The 13,784-nt window shown below is 40.2% G+C and overlaps 1 protein-coding gene across 1 annotated transcript in view; it reads left to right on the forward strand.

Moving 5' to 3' along the window:
- Nucleotides 1-68: 68 nt before the first annotated feature.
- The window catches only part of ANKRD42 (ankyrin repeat domain 42), a 100,972-nt gene continuing 87,256 nt past the window's right edge, over nt 69-13,784 (forward strand). Inside the window, exons 1-3 of the mRNA XM_069070955.1 lie at nt 69-208; nt 805-1,162; nt 8,840-9,003. Of these exons, the coding sequence (XP_068927056.1) occupies nt 1,096-1,162; nt 8,840-9,003 (231 nt within the window). The 5' untranslated portion in view covers nt 69-208; nt 805-1,095. The remainder of the gene's footprint in view (nt 209-804; nt 1,163-8,839; nt 9,004-13,784) is intronic.

Raw genomic sequence — 13,784 nt, forward strand, 5'->3', positions numbered from 1 at the left:
ACGCGACCGCTCCGAACATTTACCCGTTCCCGAGGTAACCCGTCTACTACTGATTACCGACTAGGGAGAGTTGGAGGCTGAAAGCTGGAAACCCGATAGCTTAGAGACGACAGTGTCGCCGAGGGCGGCTGGGGGTCGTGTCAGTGGTCTCAGGATTGCCCTTTGCCTGTGTCCTCCGCCTCCTCCCTCGCTCCCATGACCGTCTTGAGTAAGTCCGCCCAGCTGGCTGCTCTCCTGGGCACGGCTCCTGCTGCCTTCTGGGAGGCTAAGGCTTAACCGTTCCTCCCTCCCACCTCCCCGCTCAGCTCCAGGAGCTTTAAGGGGCTGGGGAAAGAACTCCTAGCGCCCCCTTCCCCACTGGAACGACCCTCTTCCCCTGCCCCTACTCTAGGTGCTCGCCACTCTGGCCCTCCCAACCTGCGGGCTTCTCTTCTGTGCTTCTCCTCTCTGGGTGCCCGCCTTCCCACCTTTTCTCTTTTTCTCCGCTAGGTGGGTTTATGTGCCCTCCCCCGGAACCCCTTCCCTTCATTTTTTCTAAACTTTTCAATGTCCAGCTCCCCCTAGAGTCGAAGTATCCCTTGCATCTTATTCCCCCGTCACCTCCTTCCTGCCTCTAAGATGATGTATGTGAAATTTTTAAAAATTAGGGCTCTGTGAATCTCACCTACTGCTTTTGCTATTATTGTTATTATAACCCTTCCCCCAACCTCTTATTCCTGGTCGTCCTCCCCCTTTCAGTTCTCGATGTTGGTCTCTGTACAGTCTAATACATAGTTCTAATTCTTTGTTTCCCTACCCTATTAGTCCTGTTGTGAAAGAAGAGACCCGAAAGCATAGCTTTGATGATTGAACTCCTTACTGTGTACCTGGCACTGTACTCTAAGCACTTTCTTAGCACAAAGAAAAGCAGAAGACAGCTCCCACTCCAAAGAAACTCGGAATTCACTGGGGGAGACAACGTACAAAAAACTATCCACAAAGGAGATTATACAGAATAATTTGGAAATAATCAACAGAGGGATCAAGAAAGGCTTCTTGTAGAAAGTGGGATTCTAGCTGGGACTTGAAGGAAACCAGATGACCCAGTAGGTGGACATGTGGAGGGAGAACATTCCAAGCATGAGAAACAGTAGTGGAAATGTCAGGCATGTGTTGGAAGATGGTGAGTGTCATGTACCAAGAACAACAAGGAGGCTAATGTTATATTTAATTAGCCAAATAAAAATTTTCTTTGGTATGAAAATGATAAAATCAGAAGTTTTGTCAGCTATCTGTGTATATGATAGAGGAGTCCAGAAGACCTGGATTTGAAGCTCTGACTTTGACACTGACTGGCGGTGTAGCCCTCGGGCAAGTCACTTAATGTCTCAGTGCTCCAGGTAACTGTAAGAATGTAAATTATAGATGAGTTTCCTATCTATTTGCATTGATAAAGGGAATTTTCACAACCACAGATGCCCTACATTGATAAAATTACTTGACTTAATCCAAAAAGATTGAGCATGTGTGTGTCCTTTTTCCATCTAAGTCCTTCTCTTATGCCTTTATTTGCTCTTGATTCTCTGTCACTGTGTGGAAGTAACCCTGGGTTCTCAAAGGCTTGGCTAGTGGGACACAAAACCTTTTATACCTCTCACCAAATTAGAAAAATTTCACATATGGCCCCATTATGTGTCTGTCATCCTAGGGAAAAGCTAGCAAAGTTTAGAAAAATTTGTTACCAGCTTTGTCACCTTTTCCACCACAGTAACTCCTGATGATGGAGGAATGATGGGATTAAGATCAGCATTGATAAATATAACACCCACACCAGTGAAATTTTGGATAATACTTTTAGTCCAAAGGCCAATGAAGAACATGGCTTGTATATAAGTATAACTAGGGGAATATTAAGTTTAATAATACTATATTTTTAAAAACTCCAGCCTGGAAATCAGGAAAATTAGATTGTTGATGTGGCTGGTCTACGGATTGGCTCAAGCAAACCATATTACCTCTCTAGTCTTCATTTTTCTCTTGTGTACATTGGTGTGATCTGATGATAGCGTAAGATTGTTTCTGGCTCTGAAAATTCTATAATTATTTCATGAACCTTCCTTTTGCTAGAATTTAACAACAGTCCACTGACAATCATTTAATAAGCACTTTCTATGTTCTAGGCACTGTTCTAAGCCCTGGGGACACAAAGAAAGGCAAGAGATAGTTCCTGCTTTCAAGGAGTTTATGATCTAAGGGGAAGACAGCATGCAAACCACTAGGTGCAGATGAGCTGTATACAGGACAAATTGGAGATAATTTACCGTGGGAAGGCATTAGTTAGGGAAAACTTCTTGTAGAGTAGGATTTTAGATAGGATTTAAAGGAAACCAGGGAGGTCAGGAGATAGAGATGAGGAGGGAAAGAATTCCAGGTATGGGGATCACAGCCAGTGCAAATGCTCAGAGTCAGGAGATGGAGTGACCTGTGTGAGGAATAGCAAGGAAACCAGTATCACTGGATCACAGAATACATGGAGGTGAATGAGATGTAAGAATATTGGAAAAGCAATAGGGGGCCAGGTTACAAAAGGCTTTGAATGCTCAACAGAGGATTTTATATTTGATCCTGAAGGTGATAGAGAGCCAGTGGCATTTATTGAAGGGGGGGCATGGTTTGTGCTTTAGGAAGAGCAAAAGATAGCCAGAAGTGGGGAGAGACTTGTGTCAGGGAGACCAACCACTAGGTTGCTATAATAGTCTGGGTATGAAGTGATGAGATTTTGAACCAGTATGGTTACAGTGTCAGAAGAAAGAATGGGGCATATTATATGAGTGAACAATGTTATACAAGTAAAATTTTTAAGATTTGGAAACATATTTGATATGGGGAGTGAGAGTAAGGACTTGGGAGTTTCAAGCCTGAGAGTAACTGACTGGGAGGATGGTGGTTCCCTGACATGATGTAGGACTGTAATAGGGGAGTTTGGGAAAGGAATGAAAGGTTTGGAGGGAAAGATAATGAATTTAGATCCATGTTGAATTGGATGTCTATGAGATATCCAGTTCAAGGTATCTAATGGGCAGTTGGAGATGAGTGTGGGCATTAGGAGATGAGAGTTGAGAGATTAGTACTGAGTGTGTAGATCTGAAAATCATCAGCAGGGGAATAGATAATAATTGACTCCATAGAAGCTGATGAGATCACCAACTGAAATGGTATTGTGGGATATGAGAAAAGAACCCAGGAAAGAACTTCATGGAACACACATTTAGTGAGCATGACCTGGGTGAAAATCCAGGAAAGGAGACAGAAGGAACAGTCAGATAGGAAGAAAACCAGCCAAGAGTAGTATGATAGAAGCCTAGAGAGAAGAACGTATAAAGGAAACTAGGGTGATCAATTTTAAAGGCGGCAGAGAGAGCAAAAATGGTGAAGATTAAGAAAAAGGCATTAGATTTGGCCCTTAAGAGGTCATTAGTAACTTTAGGGAGAGCTTTGGGGTTGGAAGCCAGACTGTAGAGGGGTAAGAAGAAAGGAAGTGAAGGTGTCATTCAGCCTTCTCAAGAAATTTAATCATAGAAGATAAGAGAGATGTGGTATGCTATCAGGGATTGATGGATTGAGGGTTTTTGAGGATAGAGTTGACATGGACATATTTGTAGGCAGTAGGGAAGCAACCAGTAGACCAGAAGATAACTGAGAGAGTGAGGATGATAAAGGGGGATATCTGGTGGAGGAGACTGAATGGAATAAGATCATTTGTGCATGTAAAGAGTTTGCCTTGGCAAGGAAAAGGCATATCTCTATGTGAGATAGGGGTGAAAGAGGAGCCAGATGATGTGAGAAAATAAGATGAAAGGAAGGAGTTCTTGGCAAATGGCCTTAATTTTTTTTGTCTTTAGATAATTTTTATTAATTTGTTTGTTTACTTTTAGTTTACAAGATTCAATTCCACAATTACTTGAGTTTCACATTTTGTCCCCCTCCATCCCCTCCCCTCATGGCAGCATACAGTCAAGTATAGAATCTGTAAATACTTGCACATTAGACATTAGGTTATAAAGATGGATTGTATCAGACGAAATGAAAAATGGTAAAAAGGACATAAAACCAAACAACAAAAGGAAAAAGATCAGGTAGTTTGCTTCAATCTGGATTCAAACTCAGTTCTTTCTAGTTCTTTCTCTGGATGTAGACATTTCTCTCCATTTATGAGTCTTTTGGGATTGACTTATATCACTGCATTTCTGAGAAGAGTCCAGTCTATCAAAGTTGGTCATCACAAATACGTTGTGTCTGTAATTGTGTACAAATTTCTCCTGGTTCTACTCTTCTCACTCAGCATCAGTTCGTATAAGCCTCTCCAGGTAAACATGAAGTCCATCTGCTCCTCGTTTCTTACAGCACAATAGTATTTCATAACATGGATATACCACAAATTGTTCAGCCACTTAATTTTTTCGATGAAATATGAAGCAAGACTCAGATGAGAGAGTGGGGAAAGGCGATCCATAAGAGGTTTGAGGAGGTCTGAAAAGATTTGGAGAAGCTGCTGTGGTGAGTAGGACAGTAAATTAATTAGGTATAAAAGGATTGCCTTACTACCTTGGGGGCCCAGTTGAGATTATGTAAATGAAATTTGTAGTGGACCCAGTTTACAAGGTTTTGTGATTTTTCTCCAGCTTCATTCAGTTTCAAGTGAGTAGGAGTTAAGGTCATGAATAGCAGGAGGTTTAGGTTTGATAGGGCAAGACTGATGATAAGATAAGCAGTCAAGGGACTTGAGAGATGAGGACAATATAGAACTGAACAGTTTAACCAAGGGATCAAGATAGAGAAGGACAAGAGTATAGCCACTTCAGGAGTGATAGCCTGGGAAAGAAGTGATGGCTAGAGGGATTGAATGGTATAGAGGTTGAAAAACAGGGTTGGGGTTGTGAGGCAGAGTGAGAGGTGGAATGACAACAAATTGTTATAAAACAGGAATTTCAGAGTTCATGAGCATGAAAGTGGTACATTTGTGGGTGATAGCAAGGTCAAGGATGTGACTGTGTATAGATGAGGAAGGATGGAGTTTTATTGTGGACCTGGGAGGAGAGGGCATGGATATTTGAGGGAGTATCAGTATGTATGTTGAAGTTTCCTATTATGAGGACAAGAGTTGGTGGGGAGAGATTATGACCCAAGCACTAAACATTCATGGAGGACACTAGAGGATTATCCTACCAGAATTTCATTATGGTACTAGATATGGATTTGGTGAACCTAAGAGGAAGAGAGGTTCCCAAATGAGGACAGAGGAAGAAACTGGAAGAAGCAATAGGAAACAAGGAGCATTCTACCAGTGAAACAATGCTGGAGAAGGTAGCCATTGAGGCTGTTTTCAGGATGGAGCCTGGGCTCATTGAAAGCCAGAAGATGAAAGGAGTGGGAAAGGAAACAATCGAAGATGAAACATGTTTGTTACCCATGGAGCAGGCACATTTTAAAATTCTGATGAATATTTGGTCATTGGACCCAGATGGCTCTGGAGGAGAACGTGAGGCTGGTGTCCTTGCACAGCCCTCCCTCACTCAAATCAAAGTTAACTGCAAGTTGTCATTTTCCTGATGTCATGGTCCTCTTCAAAAACAAAGGACAAACGTAATGACTAAAATCCAAGTATGTGTGAAATATTTTGCTATTAAATAAAGCAAAGGCCAGATAAGATATGTTCCTTATCTTCAAGGATCTTCCCCTATGTAGTATAACCTCTCATTACTTGTTTACATTATGTCTGTCCTTTAAAGCCTCTAGTCCCACTTTTTCCATGAAGACTCATAGACCTAAAAAACCGAGAGGCTTACAGAAGCTAAGTAAGTCACTTATTCAATGCTTTCATCAAGTTGGTAGTGGAGCCAGATCTATATACCTCATTTCCACACTCCCCAGTTGAATGCTTTTTCCATCATGCTAGTTATGACTGACTATTCTTGACAAGGCATTCTTAGAGATAAGAGAATTAGTTGAGTCACTGAATCTGGGAATCTGCTCCCCCACTGCAGTCTGTGTTCAGACATTAGAGCAACACAACAGCAAAATCATAGGTTCATACAGATACAACCCTTGTTGTTCTGGTCATTTCTCCCAGGGGACTGATGACAAACCACGTGCATGTGTGTAGAGACTAAAGGGTTAGCTATCTTGGAGTCTCAGCCTCTTGCAACTGTAAGGCTTCCATGAATTCCACCTAATCCCTGCTCCTTGCCTTTCCCCACTAGGTCTCTGTACACTTCTGGACCAAAGCATTAAATAAGCATTTCCTTCATTACCCCAGAAATACAGAATTTTCAAGGAACCTAGAATGAAATATGGTAGGTAGGTTGGTGTTCAGTTGTGCCCAGCTCTTTATGATCCCATTTGAGGTTTTCTTGGCAAAGATACTGGAGTGTTTGGCATTTCTGTCTTCAGCTCATTTTACAGATGAGGAAACTGAGGTAAACAGGGTTTAGTGACTTACCTAGGGTCAACACAGCTAGTAAATGTCTGAGGCCATATTTGAACTCAGGAAGATGAGTCTTTCTGACTCCAGGTTCAGCATTGTATCCCGAGTCACCTAGCTACCCCATAGGAAAGATATGGACATAAATAAACTAAACTGCAAAGCTGACTCTGCCGAGTAACAGATTAATGTCGTAGCTTTTGTCTTCCCCAAAACATTTTAAGCTCCTTGAGGCCAGTGGCCATGTTACATATTTTTCTTGTAACCTGATAACATTTAGTATAATGAAAAGTCACTTAGAAGATACTTCATAAATATAGTCTTCTCCTTTGCCTAGCTTGACATCCTTAACCAATATTTTCTCTTCAGTTACTTCTCATCATTCTGTTGCTATTTAGATACCCTTACACTCAGTTTGTCTAGTGCACAAAGCAATTTGAAATAATTTGCATTATGATATACCACACTTCTGGTGTATGGTATATTGGATGATACAATATGAAAATATGAATGGCAAATTTATGGGTGTATTACTGTTGATATTATACTCCCATACTCTCAGGGAGAGTAGCTTGAGAGCACTGAAAAATTAAAAAGCACTGTAATTGTAGTTAGGAATGATTCATTCATTCATTTAGTAAACATTTACTAAGTACCTACTGCCATGCAGTATGCTGAATGCTAGGATACAAAAAGGTACAAAAGACAGCCCCTGCCCTCAAGGAACTTATGATCTAATAGGGGAGACAGTATATAAACAAAAATATACAAAGCAAGCTATATATAGGATAGATAGGAGATAAGAGAAGGAAGGCACTGGAATTAAAGGGGTTGAGGAAGGCTTCCTGTAGAAGATATCATTTTAGTTGGGACTTAAAGGAAACCAGGGAGGTCAGTGGTTGGAGTGGAGAAGGAAGAGAATTCCAGGCCTGGGGAACAACCAGAGAAAATATGCAGAGCTTAGAAATGGAGTGTCTTGTTCATGGAATAGCCAGGAAGCCAGTGTCATTAGATCAAAGAGTACACACGTCAAGGAGTTAGGAGTTCAGATCATTCCTCTGATACTTAGAAGCTTTGGGAGCCTGGGCAAGTCCTTTTACCTCTCTGAGTATTAGTTTGCTTATTGGTTAAGTAGGGGAAACGATTCCTGTAGTGCCTACTGCCTCATAGGGTATCTGTGAGGATCAGATGAGGCTAGCTATATAAAGCCTGTAAACCTTACAGAATCATATAAGTCCAGAGCTTAGGATATTGTCTAATCTAATTCTTACCTAAAACACGAATCCTATGTACAATATCGTGCCTCTTTATGATAGGTACATCAGCCTCCCCTGGATGTAGTTTTTGAAAGAGAAAACTTAAATAAAATTCATCTTAAGTGCTTGCATCAGATTCTATCTATTTGCAATTTTGGGATCACTAATGAAATAGTAGGAGACAGCATAGCATAGTAGATACAAAGCTAGCCTTGGAATTAGGAAAAGCTGGGATCAAATCCTGTCAGCTATGTGACCCCTAGCTCCTTTCTGTACTCTGGGCAATTCACTAAGAAAGAATAGTTGCCAGTTTTCATTAGTAGAGGAATTTCTACACCACAGAGTTCCCTACACTTATGAAATCACACATCCAGACCAAAAAATGAAATGTGTTTCAGTAATTCTTGAAGAGGTTACCCACTAAGAGGGTTAGGGTTGCTCTGGAGACCCCAAAATACCAACACTCTGGGTCCTGCTGAATGAATTTGACTCGTGTTCTCAGCCAAAGAAAAGTAAAATTTATTAAAAGTTCGCTTGCATTAGACACAGATTAAGAGGGTTCTCACTCTTAACATGGCTCTCTCACAAACATGAAGACAGGACGGGGTCTTATATACAGAGGGTTGTGGGAGGAATCTAGGGGAGGAGTTTGGGGAGGGTCTTCAGGAGGAGTTAATGAGGTCAATGATTGATTAAGGGTGGGAAGCCACCTGGAGACTACAGACAATGGTGGGCTAGGCCAGTTCATATTTTGAGAGGCTCAAGGGTGGGAAGTAGATGAACAGAGGGCTAGGCTAGAGTTAGTAGTTAGCAGTTAGTAACTAGGCTAGAGGTCTGGGCCCATCCACAATGTAAGGCTTATTGCCTCATGCAAATGCCTCATCAAATGGGATGATTTAATCAGAGTCCAAGGGTGGTTCCCAGAGCCTGTACCTCAAGGACTCAAGGAGAGCTAGAGGGAGCTCCCACAGCCCATACCTCATCAATTCTCATCCTGTAATAGGTTAGTTTTTTATAGACAGTGATTTAAAAAGCAAGTAATTTTGCAGTTTTTTTCCCCTCTGCACAAATCATTTATGCATTTTCCAATTCCTATAATCTTTTAAACTTTGTGATATTTCAGATGCCAGGAAGAAGGTGCACTTTATTAGTATACATGATGCAGTGAAAGCTGGTGATGTGAAACAGCTGGCAGAAATTGTAGAGAGTGGAGTCAACATTAATGAGGTTGATGTCCTCCATACATTTACCCCTTTACATTGGGCAGCACATTCTGGAAGTTTGGAGGTAAGAAGCTTTAAAAGTTCTTAAACTTGTTAAAAGTAAATGATCTAATTATGGAATTTTAGCAACATCATGCATTCAGTTGAAATAATTTTTTTAGACTGGACCTGTGATTTCATTGGTATAAGAAACTTCTTTTTATCTCATGATGGCAAATCTCTATCCACATGCAGAGAAAGAACTATGGAGTCCGAATGCATATTGAAGCATACAGTTAAAAATCTTTTTTTTTTCTTTCTCATGGTTTTTATCTTTTGTTCTGATTATTCTTTTATGACATGACTAATGTGAAAATATGTTTAATGTGATTGTATAGCCTATATCAGATTGCATGCTGTCTTGGTGGGGAAGGAGAAAAAAATTTGAAACTCAAAATCTTACAAAGTGAATGTTGAAAATTAAAAATAAATAAAATTTTTTTAAAACCCCTTTTTTTTTTTTTTTACCAGCAGATCTGTATTTGCAGTTTATAGTCTGAGATGTTGCTTGGAGCATTGGAATGTCAAATAAATGACCTAAATATTCACCATTTACAAAGTTTAAAATAAGTATTTGCATCTGAATTGGGTAAAAGTAGGATGACTTATCATGTCTTTGAATTTGATCCCCTCAGCCTTCTGCTTATTTTTTCCCTTGTTACCCATAAAATACTTCATTTTTCATATTTAACATTATTTCATATTAATGTTTCTCCTCTGGCTCTTCTGAGCTAGCATATGTTCTAAAAATAAAAGACAGTTAAAAGTACTTTAAGATTTTTTTTGGTCTGGTCATGTAATTTTAAAGGAATTTGCTTTAAAGGAATCCATGGTTGAGGGAACCCCTTCTACCAATTCAGGTCATCAACTGCATGAAAACTCAGCCTCAGAAAGAGTAACTTGGGAGCTCTGAAAGCTTAAGTATTTTACTCAAAGTCATAAAGCTAGTGAGTATCAGAAATATGAAGACCTTGAACCCAGGTCTTCTGACTCCAAGGTCAGCTCTCTGTCCACTGTTACAACTTTTTGCCTAAGGTTCATAAACTAACTCACATAAAATTATACTTTTTAATAAGTCAGAAAAATAGTTGACTGACAGTTTTGGACTTTGAGGATATATTTTGATAATTAAGTAGTACTCTGCCAGTCTTTTACACCTTATACCCCACCACTTGTTTACTCTTGGATCCAGTGACACTAGGCTTCAGGCTGTTTCTTGAACAAGATACTCAGCATTTTCACTGACAGTCCTCCATTCAGGGGATATTCTCTCTCTTCATCTCCACCTCTTAGCTATCAAAAAGCTTCTGTAAAGGCTAGTTCAATCTTGGACTAATCAAACCTGGACTATTCAGTTTAGCTTTGTTGTCTTTTAGAAAAAAAAATAAGTGTATGTTGAAGGTGGGGGAAGGTGAGAATCCTAGTATGTGTAAGTATCAATTATATATACCATCCCATCATGGCAAAGTCCTAAGGATTCCACCATTTCCTTTTAACTTTCACTGAACAATCCTGGCATAGGCAGTGCTGAGAGAAAAGGAAAAAGAAAAAAAAATTAATAGCCTTTCTCCTTGAGAAAATCACCAAAAAGGAAAAGAAGAAAGAAGAAAAAGAAAAATATAGTGGAAAACAAAAGCCAGAAATCCGAGGCTTTTCTTCTCCTGCTTTGGAAAGATCAAATATCAGATCTTAATAATCTGGTCTACGTGACGGGTGATGCCAAAACTTTTCAATTCACAGTTGGTCTCCTTATTCAGGGTGGTGATGATAAACCAGGAACATTAAGGCCACTGCAAAATTTGCCCCACACTTTGGGCCCAGTCACAGATTCTTTGTCATGAATCAGGGTCATCTGTAGTAAAGTGGATAAGGCATCATAAGCTTCTTGTATGTAACCTGTCCCAGGATCTAAGTTCATACTAACGCTTTTCCTGTACAGTTGCCCACTCATTATTTCTTGGCCATGGGAACCCCATCAGGGAATGATACCAAATCTATTCCCCTTTAGAGGCTTCTACTGAAATGATTCCCTTTTTTTTCTGCAGGGCCTGGGTAAGGACTGTCTCTTATCTTCTTCCAGGGACTCAGGATTACCTTCAAGTTGTCTTAGGGATATTCTTTCTTTTCTTTTTTTTCTTTAATTAATTATTTCATTTTTCAAATGCTTTATTAACTTCTGATTTATATCATTCATTTCCACCAGATTTTGAGTTACAAATTTTCTCCTTGTTTTTCCCCTACCCACTGCACCAAAATAGCAGTCCCACAGGATATCCCCTCCTCCAATCTGCTCTTTCCCATATCTTTTCCCATATCCCCTTTCACTTTTTCAGTAGGGCATGGTAGATCTCTATGCCCCAGTGCTTGTATATCTTATTTCCCAATTACATGTAAAATAGTATTAATAATAGTATATATATTTTTTAAACATTTGATTTTAAAACTTTGAATTCCAGATTCATTCCCTTCCTCCCTTGTGACCCACCCTTACTGGGAAGATAAGGAGTTCAGTAGAGGTTGTACATGTGTAGCTAATGCAAAACATTAACATAGTAGATATATTGTAAAAGACTGACTATATTTCCCTTCTACCCCACCTCCCACTTGTTCTATTCTCTACTTTGATCCCATCCCAAAAGTGGGTGCTTCCAACTTCCCTCCCCCCTAGCCTGCCTCCCTTCCATCATCCCCCCTCTCATCCCCTTCCCCCCTACTCTCCTGTAGCAGTACCCTATTTAGTACTACCCTATTTAGTGTGTATTTCATTCCCTCCCTGAGCCAAATTTAGTGGGAATAAGGTTGACCCATTCCCTTTTGCCTTCCTATTCTTCCCCTCCATTGTAACCATTTTCCCTTGCCTCTTCTTTATGAGATAGTTTACCCCATTCTGTCTCTCCCCATCTCCTCTCATTATATTCCTTTCTCACCTCTTAATTTCACCTTCCTCCCTTCCTATTAACTTGGTCCTGTGCCCTCTATCTATGTATACCTGTAAACATATATACATACATTCGTATATGTATTCATATGCCTGTATACCCTCCGATATATATGTATATATATATATATATATATTTCTATTCCCTTCAACTATTTTCATACTGAGAAAAGTTTCATCAGTTACAATTATCATTTTTCCATGTAGGAATGTTAATTTAATAGTTCAATTTTGATAAGTTCCTTATGATTTCTTTTCCCTGTTTACCTTCTCATGCTTCTTGTATCTGAATGTCAAATTTTCTATTCAACTCTGTTTTTTTCATCAAGAATGCTTGAAAGTCCTTTATTCCACTGAATTACCATATTTTCCCCTGAAATGTGATACTCAGTTTTGCTCGGTAGATGATTCTTGGTTTTAATCCCAGCTCCTTTGCCCTCCAGAATATCATATTCCAAGCCTTTCGATCCCTCTGTGTAGAAGCTGCCATAGGGGCAGCTAGGTGGCGCAGTGAGTAAAGCGCCAGCCCCAGAGTCGGGAGAACCTGAATTCGGTTCCAGCCTCAGACACTTAACACAAAAAAACTAGCCATGTAACCTTGGGCAAGTTACTTCACCCCAATTGCCCTCCAAAAGCCAAAAAAAAAAAAAAGAAGCTGATATATGCTGAGTTATCCTGATTGTGTTTCCACAATATTCAAATTGTTTCTTCCTGGCTGCTTGTAATATTTTCTCCTTGATTTGGGAATTTCAGGACCTGGCTATAATATTCCTAGGAGTTTTCTTTTTGGGATCTTTTTCAGGAGGTGATCGGTGGATTCTTTCAACCTCTATTTTGTCCTCTGGTACTAAAACATCAGGGCAACTTTCCTTGAGAATTTCTTGGAGGATGATTTCTAGGTTCTTTCTTTGATCATGGCTTTCAGGTAGTCCAATAATTTTAAAATTATCTCTCCTGGATCTATTTTCCAGGTCAGTGGTTTTTCCCATGAGATATTTCACATTGCCTTCTATTCTTTCATTTGTTTGGATCTGTTTAACAGCGTCTTGATTTCTCATAAAGTCATTAGCTTCCATTTGCTGCAATCTAATTCTGAAGAAATGATTCTTTTCAGTGAGCTTTTGAGATTCTTTTTCCATCTGGCAAATTTGGCTTTTTAAGGCATTCTTCTCCTCATTGCTTTTTTGAGCTTCTTTTGCCATTTGAGTTAGTCTATTTTTTAAGGTATTATTTTCCTCAGTCAGGCTGTTGACTCTCATTATTTTCCTCAGTCAGGCTGTTGACTCTCATTTCGTAATCTTCTTGCATCGTTCTCATTCCTTTTCCCAATTTTTCTTCTCTTATTTGCTTCTTAAGGTCCTCTATGGCCTGTAACCAGCTTGTATTTTCCTTTGAAGCTTTTGGTGCAGGAGTTCTGACTTCACTGTCTTCATCCTGTTCCATGCTTTGCTCCTTTTTGTCCCCAAAATAGGAGTCCAATGTTGGATTCTTCTGTTTGCTTTGCTTCCTTTGCCTGGTCATGTTGCCACTCAATTGCTTGACTTTGGGCTTTTTGCTACAGTAGGACTCTGTACCACACAGGGGAGCTTTGTACCAAATGCTGGAGTTTTCTCAGCTGCCTGAGGTATTAGTTGGGTGCCCTCTCTGCGTCCTCCACACGCTCTGGCAAGCTGGTCACACTCCCCAGGACCTCTACCTTAGACCGCAATCCAGATCCAAGCAGATTAAAGCAATAGTGATTACCCCTCAGACTGGTCGTTTGGCCTCCTACACTCTGCGGACCAGGAGCCGAAGCTGCCACGTGGCTGCAGCTGTGCTGCAGCCCTCAGTGGCTTCTCGCCCTGGGGGCAAAAGTTGAGGCACTCCCA

This window comes from Petaurus breviceps, unplaced genomic scaffold (genome assembly GCF_028583685.1).
Source record: "Petaurus breviceps papuanus isolate PSGF00001 unplaced genomic scaffold, PetGlider_PUasm1.0 90823, whole genome shotgun sequence".
Lineage (NCBI taxonomy): Eukaryota > Metazoa > Chordata > Mammalia > Diprotodontia > Petauridae > Petaurus > Petaurus breviceps.